Below are 14,253 nucleotides of genomic sequence, written 5' to 3' on the forward strand. Positions count from 1 at the left end.
AGTTTCGACCGAATCACGCTTGCCACACATCTAAAAAAACATACGGCCCAAAGAAAAAATCGCTTGGTTAGCGGCGATACGCGCGTCCTTCCCCTACTTTTTTTTAGCTTTTTTTTTATCGTTTCAAAATATAGACCCTGTACTCGGCGCCATGCCTGATGGCGCCGAGGAAACACGTCTCGGCGCCGAGGTCTTGGCGAGGCGTCGGATGTGGCCCCGACATGGATAAGGCCTCGACGCCATTGATCTTGGCGTCGAGTTGTTACCCTAGCTCTTGGCGTTTGAAATGAAACAAGTATAATTGTTTTGAGGAACATGCGACAACTACACTACGGTTCAGCTAGTTAGGACGCGCGCATCTTAAGTCAAAGGCCTGAATTCGAACACGAGCGCCAAATTTTTTTTCTACATTTTTTAAGCCCATTGAGATACATTTTTTGCGCAGTCCGCAGCGAGCGATTCGTTTTCCGCCCGTGTTTGCTCTTGCTGTCCGGGACCGGCCCCTCGCTTGCGATTCAGTTGGGCAGGGTCAATGCACACGTCGCTGATTTCTTTCTTGGCAGCTTGCTCGTCCACCCTGGCTCATCGTGACAGCCTCTAATCAAAGTAATCACGCTGAATCTTTTTTTGCGTAGCAAAAATGCAGCAAAAAATTGTATCTCAATGAGCTTACAAAAATGTAGCAAAAAAGATTCAGTGTTGGGTTCAAACTAAGCCTTTGGCTTTAGACACGCACATTCTAACCAGTTGAACCGCAGTGTAGTTGTTGCATGCTCCTCGGAACAATTATACTTATTTCATTTCAAACGCCCGGTAACAGCTCGGCACCAAGATCTATGGCGCTGAGGCCTTGTCCACGTCGACGCCACATCCAACGTCTCGCCAAGACCTCGGGAATGGCGCCGAAACGTGTTTCCTCGGTGCCAACAGTCATGGTGCCGAGCTCAGGGTTTATATTTTAAAAGGATACCTCGAGGGACGTATTTGTGAGTATCTAAGAAAAGCTAAAAAATAAAAAATTCGGGCGTCCTTCCCGCACCCCTCCCTCACCATGCGACCAAGTGACCAACGCCGCGACCGCAGCCCAGCAGCCATGATTGCCCGTGGCCGTAGCAATGTTCCAAGTAGCGGCTATAGCGGTATGGCTGTTTTTACCACTATAGGCGCTATTGCTACTATAGCGCTAAATAGCGCTGCGATAGCGAAATAGCGTATACGCGACTCGTCCACGGATTCCGGCGCTCGTGCGAGGCCGCCGCCACGAGCCCACGACGGCCTGTGCCAGTTTGCCCCACGAGAGAGACCCAAGCCCAAAGCCCGTCCGCAGAAGAACATCGCCTGCTCCAGGCCACGAGCCGTTCTAGAAAGATCCCCAGCTCTCGCACCACGGCGGCCACTCGGCGCGGAACGGTCAACACGCGACGAGGCATCTCCGCCTGCGCCTTGCAGAGTTGCAGGTGTCCGTTGGCGTAGCGACAGACACGGAGGCGACCGTTCGCGCGCAGGCCGAAACCCTGGCGGGGCCCAGCACAACCAGCCCGGCCGGATACCTCGCGTGGGCGGAAAGCTAGCGACGCGCGCCCCCCGGATCCACGCCCTCCTCCACCCGCCGACGGGATCCAACGGCACCCGATCCCTGCGTCCATCCAAAGCTAACCCATATACATACACGGGCCGCACCCGCACCGCGCTCCCCGAAAAAAGCAAAAGAGAAACGCGTTTCCCCCGTTATAAAAGCCTCCGCGGCGGCCCCTCTCCATCCAGGTCCATCGAAGACGCTCCCCGACTTCACAAGTCCGTTTCGAACTCTCTAGACGCCTCTCTCGTCTTCGTCGCCGCCCCGTTCGGCCGTTCCCCATCCCCAAACCCGCGTTCCCCTCTCGCGCGTCGCGGAAATGGTGAGCACGTTCGCCCGCGGTCTAACGAGTATCCGCTCGGTGTTCTCCGACGGAGATCCTGAGGTATTCTGGTTAGGAGCCAGGTCGTCTGATTGATCTGTGTGTGTTTTTGTTTTGTGGTCTTTTTCAGGCGTTGCCGAATCAGCAGGTTGTGGATTACCCCAGCTTCAAGCTCGTCATCGTTGGCGACGGTGGAACTGGTGATTTTCTCCGTCCTTTCCTCCGCCTTACATGATTTTTGATTATTCGTTCCGGGACATTGGGAGGTGTGGCCTCTGATCCGTGCGGCTCGGTTTCCGCGAGATCCGGCGAACCGGGTAACGATTTTTCTCCGGCTGGAGGCGCATGTGAATGGGTGGGTCGTAAGGTGATTTGGGGTTCAAGCGTCTTTAGGTTTTAGATGGTGGGGAATCGTTAGATTTCAGCACATGCGGAGATCTATTTTATTGTCGTCAGGCATTGATGCTAAGAAGTTCTCCCTTGGCAGTTAGTATTTCACTAATACTAATCTTATGCCAACTATTATCTTCTATGTTAATCAAGGACCTGCTTAACACCGCTGAACTCTCTGTACAAAGAACTGTTAGGTTGCTCTGTTTCTAACATTTTTTTTAGTGTCCTAAATAAAAACTTGCCAATTGGTATTTGAGTACTTACTATGTAGTATAAAAAAGGCATGAGGTTCCGGAATAAAAATGGAAAGTTCTGGTTGATGGTGGGCAAAGTGTTTGTGTTTTGATCCAGAGTGTATGAAAACGGAAAGTTGTAGTGGATTGTGCATCTTATCAAAAACTAGTAATAAACTAGATTTTTTTCAATCTGAAAGAAGTTTTCCTTTGTGAACTTACACTAGTGTTGTGGTGGATGACATTTTCCTGCTGGTATAAGGTATGGACGTATGCCTATGTGATCAGAAATCTATGGTCAATCTTGAGTGCTCAGGTGCACTGGATGCTGACTGCTGACACGCTACTAAGGTTTTCGATCCTAGTGTGATGGCCCTCCTCTCAATGGTTGCAATTTTCAAATGTTTCTTACATTCCTTGACTTGTTGTATTCCACTTCTGTATTTATCTATAAAATGTTGCCAAACATGTGCCTTTGTTTTAATTTATTTAAGTGCCTTTCCGCCATTGTTGTTAATGTCTCATTGCTTTATGTTTCCTGCAGGGAAAACCACATTTGTGAAAAGGCATCTTACTGGGGAGTTTGAGAAGAAATATGAGCGTAAGTGTCATACCATGGTTCTGTTCTAGTTATTTGCTTGCAGAAGATCAGACTTGCTCATACCAATTTGGTTGTTATTCATTGCAGCCACCATTGGTGTTGAAGTTCACCCACTGGATTTTAGCACCAACTGTGGTAAAATCCGCTTCTATTGCTGGGACACTGCTGGGCAAGAAAAGTTTGGTGGTCTCAGAGATGGCTACTAGTAAGTGATAAATACATATTTCATCAAGTTTATCTGGGTTAGAAGTTGATTGAAAGTGAGATAGTGTTGTGAAGCTTTGTGTGACATCATTCCTTGTTTTATGAAATTATGTTTGTAACAATGAATTTTGTAGTAGTTTCAGCATGCCAATACTCATTGTTGATTGAAAATGAGATAGTGTTCATACATATAAAGCATGTGAATCTTTGTGTGACTCCATTCCTTGTTTTATGAGATTATCTTTACATAATATATTTGTAGCTGTTCCAGCCTGCAAATACTCATTATGAAGACTAGAGCATTCAACCACATGTAGTCAGGCATTCTTCTGTTTTGGTCGCAATTTTGGCATATAATGCATTTTTCTCATATTCTTCTGCAAATATGGCAAGATTGGAATGCTGATTTATGGATGGTTTTCTAGTTTGTATATTTGTGTGTACAGTTGCACATTAGTGTCCCACACATTGAGATCCACAGCTCGTGGGTTAGGATTCAGGTAGCCAATAGCATGTGCTGATTTCTTTGTCGAATACAAAATTTCCAAAATGTCTTAATGGTATATTATGTTTTGATTTTTTTTCCTGTTGGTAATTTTCGAATCTCAACCAATCTTCTGTTATTGGTGTGATGTTTATTGAGTTTTGGTTCATGTTTCGTTGGGCTTGTCTAACATTAATTAAATTTCAACGGTCCTGCAGTATCCATGGCCAGTGTGCCATCATCATGTTTGATGTCACTTCAAGGCTGACATACAAGAATGTACCAACATGGCACAGGGACTTGTGCAGGTTAGTTTATCAGTATAATTTATTTGAATGAGTTTATTTTTCAGTATAAAATTCAGTAAGGTTATGCATTGATTATGTTGGGAGCTTTGCTAAATATTTGATTTTTTGATTGCAGGGTGTGTGAGAACATTCCCATTGTCCTCTGTGGTAACAAGGTTGACGTGAAGAACAGGCAAGTCAAAGCCAAGCAAGTTACATTCCACAGGAAGAAGAACTTGCAGTACTATGAGATTTCTGCCAAGAGCAATTACAACTTTGAGAAGCCCTTCCTTTACCTCGCTAGGAAGCTGGCAGGGTAATTAGATACTTGATCACCTCTCCACTTGCTTTTATTTTGTTGTCTTCCTCATATATGTAATAACCAGCTCTTTGGCCTTGCTAACTTGTTACTGGTGAATATATATTTAGGGACCAGAACCTTCACTTTGTCGAGGCTGTTGCTCTGAAGCCACCAGAAGTGCAGATTGATATGGCCATGCAACAACAGTGAGTGCTTTGATCTCTTTATTTGATATCCAGCAACAGCAGAAAATTCACTAGATTTTCAAATGTTGTCCTGAAACTAGTATACAAATCCTAATGGTAGGATTTGGAGGAGAGTTTTATGTGGAAAAACACAACTCGCACCATAACCATCATTTGTTCAACTTGGCAAGAACTATTCTGTGATAGCAATTTTGGCCTGCATTTCTAATGTCATTTCCCCGCATGATCGCAGGCATGAAGCTGAGCTTGCTGCGGCCGCCGCGCAACCCCTGCCAGATGACGATGATGACCTGATCGAGTAGATAATATCATGGCCCTTGTCGATGATGTGCGAGTGAACTTTTTATAAGAACCCATAGTGGTTCATCCTTAGATTTTAGGAAGCTGGATGTTCTCTTGATGTATCTGATGAGAATGAGTTATGAAATTTCTATCCGATGTTGCCGAGGTTTGTTGGTGACTGAACCGGCTCCTTTCGAGTAATACAGTTCTGTCGTCACATATTTCTGCGTGCGATTTTGTGCCTTCCTGTTGCTCTTCTGAATTGCGATCTTAAAAACCGTGGCAGAAAACGCAAAACGCAAAAGGGATGAGCAGAGTGAAAAGCCATGTGTGCTGTTTGGCGGAGTGTGATATCCTTGGTAGTACGTAAATAGTGTGATACTGCTGATTGAGTTTCCTCTATGCGCTAAAAGCTAAATCTCGCAGTAAAATGTGCATCGCCGTACCGATCGCTGGTCCTCGGTCTTGTACAGTTCCAGAAAGATTACCCTTTGTGCCATGCAAGGGAAAACTTTGGAGAAAATTCCATATTCGATGCCGAAGAAATGAGGGGTTCCTTCCCTGATCTTCGAAAATTTGAACTTCCCTATTTGACACTAGTCCCAAATTTGGTTCCTATAGTCCCAAATTTGGTTCCTAAAATGACACTACCGTGGGAGATGGGACGCGTCTGGGAGGATGAGATCGCAAGATGCAGGCACGAGAGGACGGCGAGCGCCAGCAAGGCGGGCGAGGTGGTACGGTGCCAAAGGCCATGGCTGGATCAAGCGGTGCCTGTTGACTGGCGAGGAGGATTAGCAAGCGAGGTTGTCAGTTGTCACGCGCACCAGCACCCTTCGCTCTCTCGCCGTCCATAACCGTTGTCGCCGCGACGCCGCCGCTGTGCAGCTTCGACGGCAGGAGCCGCACCCTCCATCGACTGCGCATCCCCTGAGCGCATTTTGGGGCCATGCCTACCTGGCCTGCTTGTGCTGCTATTGCATGCCTGGGCTGGATCGAATTCGCGAGAGGGAGAGCGCGAGGAGGCAGACACCGGGGGTACCAGGGTAGGAACGTTTTTGTTCGTTCATTCAACACACATAACCAGGGGCATTTTGGTCAACACGTGTCAAACACAAGGGTTAACGGAAATTACTAACAGAATTGACAGGAGTGTCATTTTAGGAATACAATTCACACATGGTGTCAAATAAGGAAGTTCAAACTTTTAAGGATCAAGGAAAGAATCACTCATTTTTTCAGTGTCAAAAGGGAATTTTCTCAAAGCTTTGGTACCCCTACCCTAGATGACTCATGATGGTATAAACGGAAGAAATGTGCCTTTACAGGAGCCAACCCATGTTTGGTAAAATTTTTCAGCAAGATCCCGTTTCCTCATAACATAAAATTATCATCAAACGGTGGCATGGTGCTTCTTTCTTCTACTTTCGGCCTTCTCCCTCTCGCCATGGTGGCATGGTGCCCAAAGGCCAAAGCAAGTCCCCAATCCCCACAGGAGCCACGGGAGCAAGTCTATCATTACTCTAACCCTTCCCGTTAGACATCTTTCATCATCCTCAACGGTGATGTCCCTGCCACCTACTGGACACGTATGTTTGCTACGAACTGGCGGTCCAACTAATTGGAGTAGTAAACAATTGAACCCCTCTAAAGCCTCAAGATCCTTCTTTAAAAAAAAAAGCCTCAAGATCCCCAATCCTAAATCATCATCCTTAACTCAAAATCTCCAAATTCATTGCAGTCTCATCAGCATTAAAAAGGTGGGTGAACATTGGTTGGAAGAAAAATATTTCGTAGTAGAGCAGAGTAGCCGGACACGGTATATAGCAAATAAAAAAATATTTTTTCCGTTCCAATTTATAAGTTATTCCAGTTTTTTTTGAAGAGTTTAAATGTCAGGCGCCGAAAAGCAGTGAGGTCGCCAGTCAGAGGGTCCCACTAGTCAGTTGGTCCCACTAGTCAGTTTCCTAGATCAGGGCCAAAGGGTCGGCAAGACGGCAAGCGGACGTGGGGGAACGGAACTCTCCAGTTTCGCCCCGAACGATAAAACGCCGCAAGGGGGGGTGTTGGGGGATTTGGCCCTGTCCTCCGCGCGATTCAGCCCAGCGAACGCTGGCCTGAAGTCGGAGACAGTCTCTTCGATTCCCCCCGTCCCCGGTGGAATTGGAGCTGCGATGGAGGAGCAGTTCATCCTCCGCGTGCCGCCGTCCGTGGCGGAGCGGATCGAGCGCCTCATGAACGAATCCGCCGCCTCCTCCTCCAACCCTGACGACGCCTCCCTCGACCTCTCCTTCTCAGGTCAGCGGCGCCCCCCGTCTCTCTCCCTCGAATCCCTCGAATTCAACTGTATCCGTGGGAAAACAACCTACCGTGTCGTGCACTAGGCTGGCAGCTTCGTTGAGAACTACGATCCATGGATTCGCTTCTGGGATTACATGCCCGTAGGCTGTTAGACGGAACGCGCAAGTCTGGTCAGGTGCGCTGGGGGCTTCCATGGAGCCGTGCGGGAAGGCGTGAGGGTGTAAATCGGCGGTAGGCTTCTAGGCTGGTAGCTTTTGGTCCAGATTGCCACCGCGTGCGGGGTGTCGGTCTTGGGTGTGCTGGGTTCCTGCCCTGAGAATGCTTAGCACCACTAACTGTTCCGTTCTTCGCACTAGATGGAACCGGCCCTCTGGTGCATAATTAGCATATGGAGATCACACAGTACCATGTGCCCCTGCTGCCAGGTGGCTTAGGTTACGAGGAAGGTTATTTTTCTTGCTCCAGATTATGCGTTGATATGTTGAAGTGTGATGTTAGCGTATTGTTCAATTGGTGTTGGATTTATTAACTTCCCATGGATCAGCTTGCACATGCATTTAAGAGATTGTTCATTTGGAATTTTCCCAAAGAGCCTAGGGACGTTCTTCAGTCCATCAGAGTAGTAGGGTCAGTATGAGTATAATTAACGACCAAAGCGAAGCAAAACATTCCAAGTTTTCCATTCTGATCTGAGCCAACTGTTCTGCCATCCAATTGCTTTACTTGGCACATATGCTTCATGTAGCACAATCTCTGATCTAGATGAAATCATGAAATAACTTGATTGCTAGAAATAACTAAGGTCAATAAATGTACAACTCCAAAGGGGTGAACCCATCTCACAGTGGCCATGCTAAGCGCTTATTAAAAAAGTTTTACCTTGGACACAAGTAATATGATTCATTTGATACGACATTCACTTTGTGCATTGGTGCTCATTCAGTGATGGAACAACACTACAGTCCCTCTTATTTCTGAGCATGCAACTTGAACTAGATTATACTAGATGTTTCTTCAAAAACTGAACTTTGGAACTTTTGTCGCCTTGTGGATTGATGATATATTTCTTCCTACAGAGGATGGAAGAAATGGTACATTTATGATTGACAATGAAAGGTTTCCTGCATCTCTCTTGGATTTACCTGCGGTGGTGGAGTCATACAAGACTTATGATGACTCTGTACTAATTAAAACTGCTGATATTGGTCAGGTAAAAGTGCACGTTTACTGTATGTCGCCTGCCATATCTTAAAATCATCTGATGAAACACAGATTGAAACAGATGATTATGGTAAGAGAAGAAAATGACCCTGCTCCAGAGGGAGTTGAATACAAGCATGGGCTTACTCCTCCAATGAGGGATGCACGCAGACGCCGTTTCCGCAGAGAACCAGACTTGAATGTATTAAAATCAATTGCCCTCTAGCACTGTTCATTGTCCAGGTTTTATGTTCATGGACCTTTTTTAGGCAGAACCATGATTCTTTCTTACACAATTTTGCAGGCAGAGCTGGTTAACCAAGTTGAGAAGCATCTCATCAATATTATGCATGGAGTATCTGTCAGTATCCTTTTGGTTGGTTTGATTCGCTAAATGGTAGCATGTATTGTGGTCTAGCAGCTGAATAAAATGGTGCATAATTTCTTTTGTTCGTAGGCTTTCTCACTATTTTTTTTGTACTAACGATAGTTGACAAATGGTTCTTCTACATTGAGTTCCCTCCCTCTTTGACAAGGATAATTATGTCATTCTTTGAATCTTGCCATTATTGTAGTTTCATACAGATGTTTGAAGGCTATGCTGCACCACCAGTTTTACCTCTGAATTGGATTTTTAAATTGACATCCATCAAGATTATTTACATTCATAATAAAAATGTCGTAGTTGTATTGACCACTAGTTTTTATGACTGCGTGTGGTTAGGTTGAAGGACTCTGTCATATATACATCAAAGGATGTTACTCTGTTATATCTATCAGTCAATATGCATTGTTCCTTAACTTGTCAATAGACCAGAATGCCAGTGTAATAGGAGGTGAGGAAGGTGGTGAGCGTAAGAAACCTCCAGTAGCCCGTGCACCCAAGCAGCCTGATGTTCAAGAGCCAGCTGCAAATGGCGAGGAAGCTGAACCTGAGAGAAGCGACTCGGAAGAGTCTGATAACTGAAGTGGACCTGAATAGTGCAGCAGCAGTGGCCCAAATGACCCAGGTTAAACTTTGCATTTTAAATCAGAGTGTATATCTGTAACAATGATGGCTGTTGTCTAATGTATGCTGTGGACTATTATCATAAAAAATTTCTTAGACTTCAGCATGTTGTTTACTATTGTAGTGCCAGATGCAGCTGTGTGCTTGAGTGGACTCATTCGCACGCAGGACGTACTGTTCCTACTAGGCCAGGTAGTAGCAGTTTCCGTCTGATATTTATCATAAGATTACTTGTTGATAGGAACCCCCTCCACCTCTTTATACAGAAGGTTATATATTGGGATTTATAAATACCGTAAGACAGTTGAAAGAAAACATTAGGACTGCATCTGTCCTTTGTTCAATTCTGTGGAGTATCACATCTGTGGTTAAGCAATCACCACCTTCAGTTTATATTTTCTGTGATTGAGTTACCTTCACCTGGACTTGGTCTAGGCTGAGAAGTCAGATTAATGTTCAACTACTTAAAAAAAAAACCTTCCAGTTGGTTAGTATCTTGTGACACAGTTCTCCTTTATGTTCATATATGTAAGGAGTATATTACTCTTATGCGTTGACCTGAACATATAGTAAAAGTAGAATAATATCTGTGCAGCTGAATGGGTCTACAATAGAAACAAATGTGTGAATATTTCTAAAAGTTATGAAGTATATGGATAAGATTCATCGTAGCACTCGAATAACCCCCAAGGATTGTAAATGTTACACGAAATTGATATTTTAGACTACAGGCACGCCTTGGTTAGCGTCGTGTTGCCAGCCTCAGTTTTAGTAGACTAGGCTAAGATTTGACTCCATTGAGAGTATCAGAGTACACAAATGTAAGATGTAAACTTACTCTATCATTACCTGTCATTTTGGTATACTTGTTTTGTCTATAGGAGATTCTTTATAGCTTCACAATATGCCACTCGTGTTAGCTTATATAAGTAGGAAGTAGCTTTCCCATGACGGCTATATATACCTCATGCATTGAGAAATTTAGGCACATTTCTCTCCCAAGTTGGTTGCAAAATGTGTATACTTATTGAGACTACCTAGTCAGATTAAGCCTCTCTATTACTGCAGGAAGCAACAGCATTTTCAAGAAGGTTGGTAGTCAGATTAAACTTAAACCTTCGCACTTCTATTCGTGCCATAGACGACATTAGACGATTGTTTTCACACACCCCGTTGCGAGGGATCAGAAAAGCTTGTTTCTTGTGGTTGTCCTCCTCAAAACTGAGGCCGTAAGTTGAAGAGTTGAGCCGCCATTCATGTAACTGCTTCTTTTTCGAGTGCACAGGGCATGCGTATACATGACTCTGGGGTGTTTGGATACGAGGTGCTAAACTTTAGCAGTGTCACATCGGATGTTCGGATACTAATTAGAAGGACTAAACATGAGCTAATTACAAAACTAATTGCACAGATGGAGTCTAATTCGCGAGACGAATCTATTAAGGCTAATTAATCCATCATTAGCAAATGGTTAGTGTAGCATCACATTGTCAAATCATGGCCTAATTAGGTTTAATAGGCGTCTCACGAATTAGACTCCATCTGTGCATAATTAGACTATGTTTAATACTCCTAATTAGTATCCAAACATCCGATATGACAGTTTAGCACGGTGTTCCCAAACACCTCCAGAGTTGTTGTTGCTCCTCCTCGAGATCGAGGATGCTGCAGAGTTGTTGTTGCTCCTCGAGATCGAGGATGCTGTTGTGCCTTTGCCTCTGCCTTGTGCAAGATATTGAAGTGGCTTTCACATCCCTTGTTGGTTGTCGTCTTTATCATTTTCATTTTGATTCTTCTTGGTTCTGGTATTTTTAGCTTAAGTTCCAAGATTGCTCTTGAATCTGTGTGCTACGCTGCCATTGCTTGCCTATACACTTTCACCCAATCGAATCGGAAGGAAAGGGCTCTTTCCGGAATATTTCTTTCGCTGCTTGCAGCAGTCATCGTCTTATCAGCTGCCAGTGCCAAGCGCAGCAATGCTACCGTAGCTATCATGTCCTTCTGCAATCTCCTGGCTCTAACGGTATACTGCATATGGAAGCTTCGTTCTCATGGCGCAGCTGCAGAGGTTGATGCCGACGCGCCACTTGAGCTGCCGGTGCTGAGAGAAGAAACAGGGTGTAGTAATCCGGTGCAGCAGACCACGTTCCACATCGAGGAGCTGCCGCGGAAGTTCTCGTACGACGAGATCCGAGCCGTGACCGGAGACTTCGGGACCATGTTGGGGCGCGGCGGCTCCGGCGAAGTCTTCCGAGGCCTCCTCGACGACGGCACGCTGGTCGCCGTCAAGCGGATCACCAGCGACAAGCCCGTCGGCGAGGCTGTCTTCCTGAGAGAGGTCTCCATCGTCGCAAGCGTGCACCACCGCAGCCTGGTGCGCCTCCTCGGGTACTGCCTCCTGCGCGGGGGCGGCAGCCAGTACCTGGTCTACCCGTTCTTGGAGCACGGGTCGCTGGACTGGTGGCTGTTCAACGGCGAGGAGCGGCGGCGCCTCCTGCCGTGGCCGGCGCGGCGGCGCATCGCCGTCGACGTCGCCAGGGCGCTCGCGTACCTCCACCACGAGTGCCACCGGCAGATCCTCCACCTCGACGTCAAGCCAACCAACATCCTCCTTGACGGCGGCCTCCGGGCGCACGTGTCGGACTTCGGCATCTCCATGTCCATCGCGCAGGACATGACCAGCGTCGACAACCGCGGGAGGGGCACGCCCGGGTACATGACGCCGTTGATATCTCTCTGCAGGATGTCCGTCAAGTTCGACGTGTACAGCTACGGCATGACGGTCCTTGAGCTCGTCAGCGGGCGCAGGAGCTTCGCGAGCGGCGAGGACTTGTCCTCGGAGACGCCAAACTACTTCGCGCGCGTCGTGCGGGAGAAGATGGCACGGGGCGCGCTCATGGAGGTGGTGGACGCGGCCATGGCGCGCGCGGACGAGGGGGAGGTGGAGGCAGTGGTGAAGGTGGCGCTCTGCTGCGTCCAGCACAGGCAGGAGCTGAGGCCGAGCATGCATTCTCGAATGTCGTGTCGTGGTCGGTCCGCCGCTGGAGTCCGCCACGGCGTAGCCGAGTCCGATCCAACTCATCCCAAAATCGTGTAGAAAAGTGAATTCAAATCCCTGCATCGTTGGTTCTCCCAAATCCCTCCGAGAAAAAGTTCCTACGACATGGCCGCCGCCACCGCCGCCTCGCGATCTCGCCATCCTCCAGCTGCCTTCTCGGCGGCGCCGGCGATCGGCGCAGACTGGGAGATGTTCGATTCCACCATCCTCATGGGAGATGTCGCCGATCCCGCCACTGTCTGCGCCGCGAGCAATGGCGGGGACGTCGCGTCTCCCTCCGTCTTGCCGAGCCACCGGCCTCCTCCTACGTCGAGATGCTCATCGATGCCGAGCTCTACGACGACCCCACGGTGCTGGCCGCGGACGGGGACCTCCTCCTCATCCACACGGTCGTCGCCATCCGCGACCCGCCGCCCTTCTACCAGGACAACTTCTTCGTGCACAGGGCGCACCCGGTGACGCCGTCGCTGCGGCTTCTCCCCCAGTTCGGCGACTGGGCTGCCCACGCCCGGCACACGGGCATTTCCTGCCTCGGCGGGGAGTTCGTCGTGGCGGCCTTCCATTCGAGCATCATCCGCGGCGAGGAAGGCGCGAGCTGGGACGAGGTGGGCGTGCTCTCGCGGTTCTCGTCTTCCACGGAGCAATGGGAGGTCAAGGAGCTCCCGATCCCCTTCGATTCGGACAGAGGGCTGTATCCCCTTACATGGACCACCGACAAGGTGTTCTCCTTCCGTGGATTCATGTGCTGGGTCGATTACCACCACGGCATCCTGTACTGCGACGTCTTCTCCGATCTTCCCGAGCTCCGGTTCGTGCAGCTCCCCGGGATCGAGATCTGGGATGACTCGCATGACTACTCCTATGGCCGCCAGATGCCCGTGGCGTACAAGACTGTTGAGGTCAGCAATGGCGTTATCAAGTTTGTGGATGTGGACAATGGCCAGTTTGGTGTGAAGAAAAGCTCTGGTTTTTGCATCACCTCTTGGACTCTGAGGACTCCGGAGTTGGAGTGGGAGAAGGACGGCGACGTGCTCCAAGTCGATGATCTCTGGTCCCTCGAGGAATTCCGTGATTCGCCTCTGCCGCGCTGGGTGCCAGAGTTCCCTGTTGTGAGCAAGCACGACTCTGATGTTGTCCATTTCGTGCTGCGGGGGCCTCGCTCTGGTGCAAAGGCTTGGGTGATTTCGGTGGGTACGAGGCCGAAGCTGCTGAAGTCCTATATGCCTTACAAGAATGATTACACTAATTTATGGAAAGAGGAGGAGGATTTAGATCTTACAAGCTTGTTTTTCGATACGCCCTTTATCTGCTCTGATCTCTACAAAGATCATGGAATGTCGGTTGGGCAGATGGCAGGACTTGCTGCAACAACCTGAACGACAATGTAATGCTCTGTATGAAACTGGCCAGTTGTTGTAATATGTACTGTGATTGTTGCTTATATGTATGATGCTGGAGCAGATGGCAAGATGGAAAGATGGTTGCTTATATGTATGTTGGTTGTCCTAGTTGTGAAGTGTGATACGCAAGTATGCAAACTTTGGCTCCCTGTGGCAATGCCTCTGCATGTAAAGTAGGGCTCCTTGTGGCAATTCCCAGTTATGTACTGCAAACTATTGTTTTGTTTTGTTTTCTCACGTTGCAATACAATGTAACCTTTTTCCTCAGCTCCTGCAAAAAGTCACTCATGTTTTGATTGGATATTTTTCTAAAAACTTTAAGATATAATTAATAATATGCATGTAATCCTTTCATCGAATTATAATGTATTGATAAGATTCAATTCAATACTCTAG

At 47.6% G+C, this 14,253-nt stretch overlaps 4 protein-coding genes across 5 annotated transcripts; all 4 read left to right on the forward strand.

Moving 5' to 3' along the window:
• The first annotated feature begins 1,735 nt into the window (after window positions 1–1,735).
• Window positions 1,736–5,111, forward strand: LOC101757722 (GTP-binding nuclear protein Ran-2). Its single transcript, XM_004969255.3, has 8 exons — window positions 1,736–1,898; window positions 2,029–2,098; window positions 3,069–3,125; window positions 3,213–3,330; window positions 4,032–4,121; window positions 4,237–4,416; window positions 4,530–4,607; window positions 4,840–5,111. The coding sequence occupies exons 1-8, from the start codon at window positions 1,896–1,898 to the stop codon at window positions 4,907–4,909; spliced, it is 666 nt and encodes a 221-aa protein (XP_004969312.1). The 5' UTR covers window positions 1,736–1,895; the 3' UTR covers window positions 4,910–5,111.
• Window positions 5,112–6,907: 1,796 nt separating this feature from the next.
• LOC101758136 (transcription initiation factor TFIID subunit 7) lies at window positions 6,908–9,743 on the forward strand. 2 transcript variants are annotated; one of them, XM_004969257.3, is made up of 6 exons: window positions 6,908–7,187; window positions 8,267–8,400; window positions 8,473–8,592; window positions 8,695–8,755; window positions 9,203–9,400; window positions 9,524–9,743. In XM_004969257.3, exons 1-5 carry the CDS (start codon window positions 7,064–7,066, stop codon window positions 9,355–9,357), a joined length of 594 nt encoding a protein of 197 aa, XP_004969314.1. In that variant the 5' UTR covers window positions 6,908–7,063; the 3' UTR covers window positions 9,358–9,400; window positions 9,524–9,743. The 2 variants fall into 2 exon arrangements, with proteins under 2 accessions (XP_004969314.1, XP_004969313.1); XM_004969256.2 differs by having other exon boundaries at window positions 9,203–9,743.
• A 1,649-nt stretch (window positions 9,744–11,392) lies between these two features.
• LOC101759907 (probable receptor-like protein kinase At5g20050) lies at window positions 11,393–12,496 on the forward strand. The gene is made up of 2 exons (XM_004971979.1): window positions 11,393–11,824; window positions 11,975–12,496. Exons 1-2 carry the CDS (start codon window positions 11,393–11,395, stop codon window positions 12,494–12,496), a joined length of 954 nt encoding a protein of 317 aa, XP_004972036.1.
• An 11-nt stretch (window positions 12,497–12,507) lies between these two features.
• Window positions 12,508–13,900, forward strand: LOC111257425. The gene has a single exon (XM_022827185.1). It carries the CDS (start codon window positions 12,772–12,774, stop codon window positions 13,831–13,833), a length of 1,062 nt encoding a protein of 353 aa, XP_022682920.1. The 5' UTR covers window positions 12,508–12,771; the 3' UTR covers window positions 13,834–13,900.
• Window positions 13,901–14,253: the final 353 nt, after the last annotated feature.

This window comes from Setaria italica, chromosome V, assembly GCF_000263155.2.
Source record: "Setaria italica strain Yugu1 chromosome V, Setaria_italica_v2.0, whole genome shotgun sequence".
Taxonomy (NCBI): Eukaryota; Viridiplantae; Streptophyta; class Magnoliopsida; order Poales; family Poaceae; genus Setaria; species Setaria italica.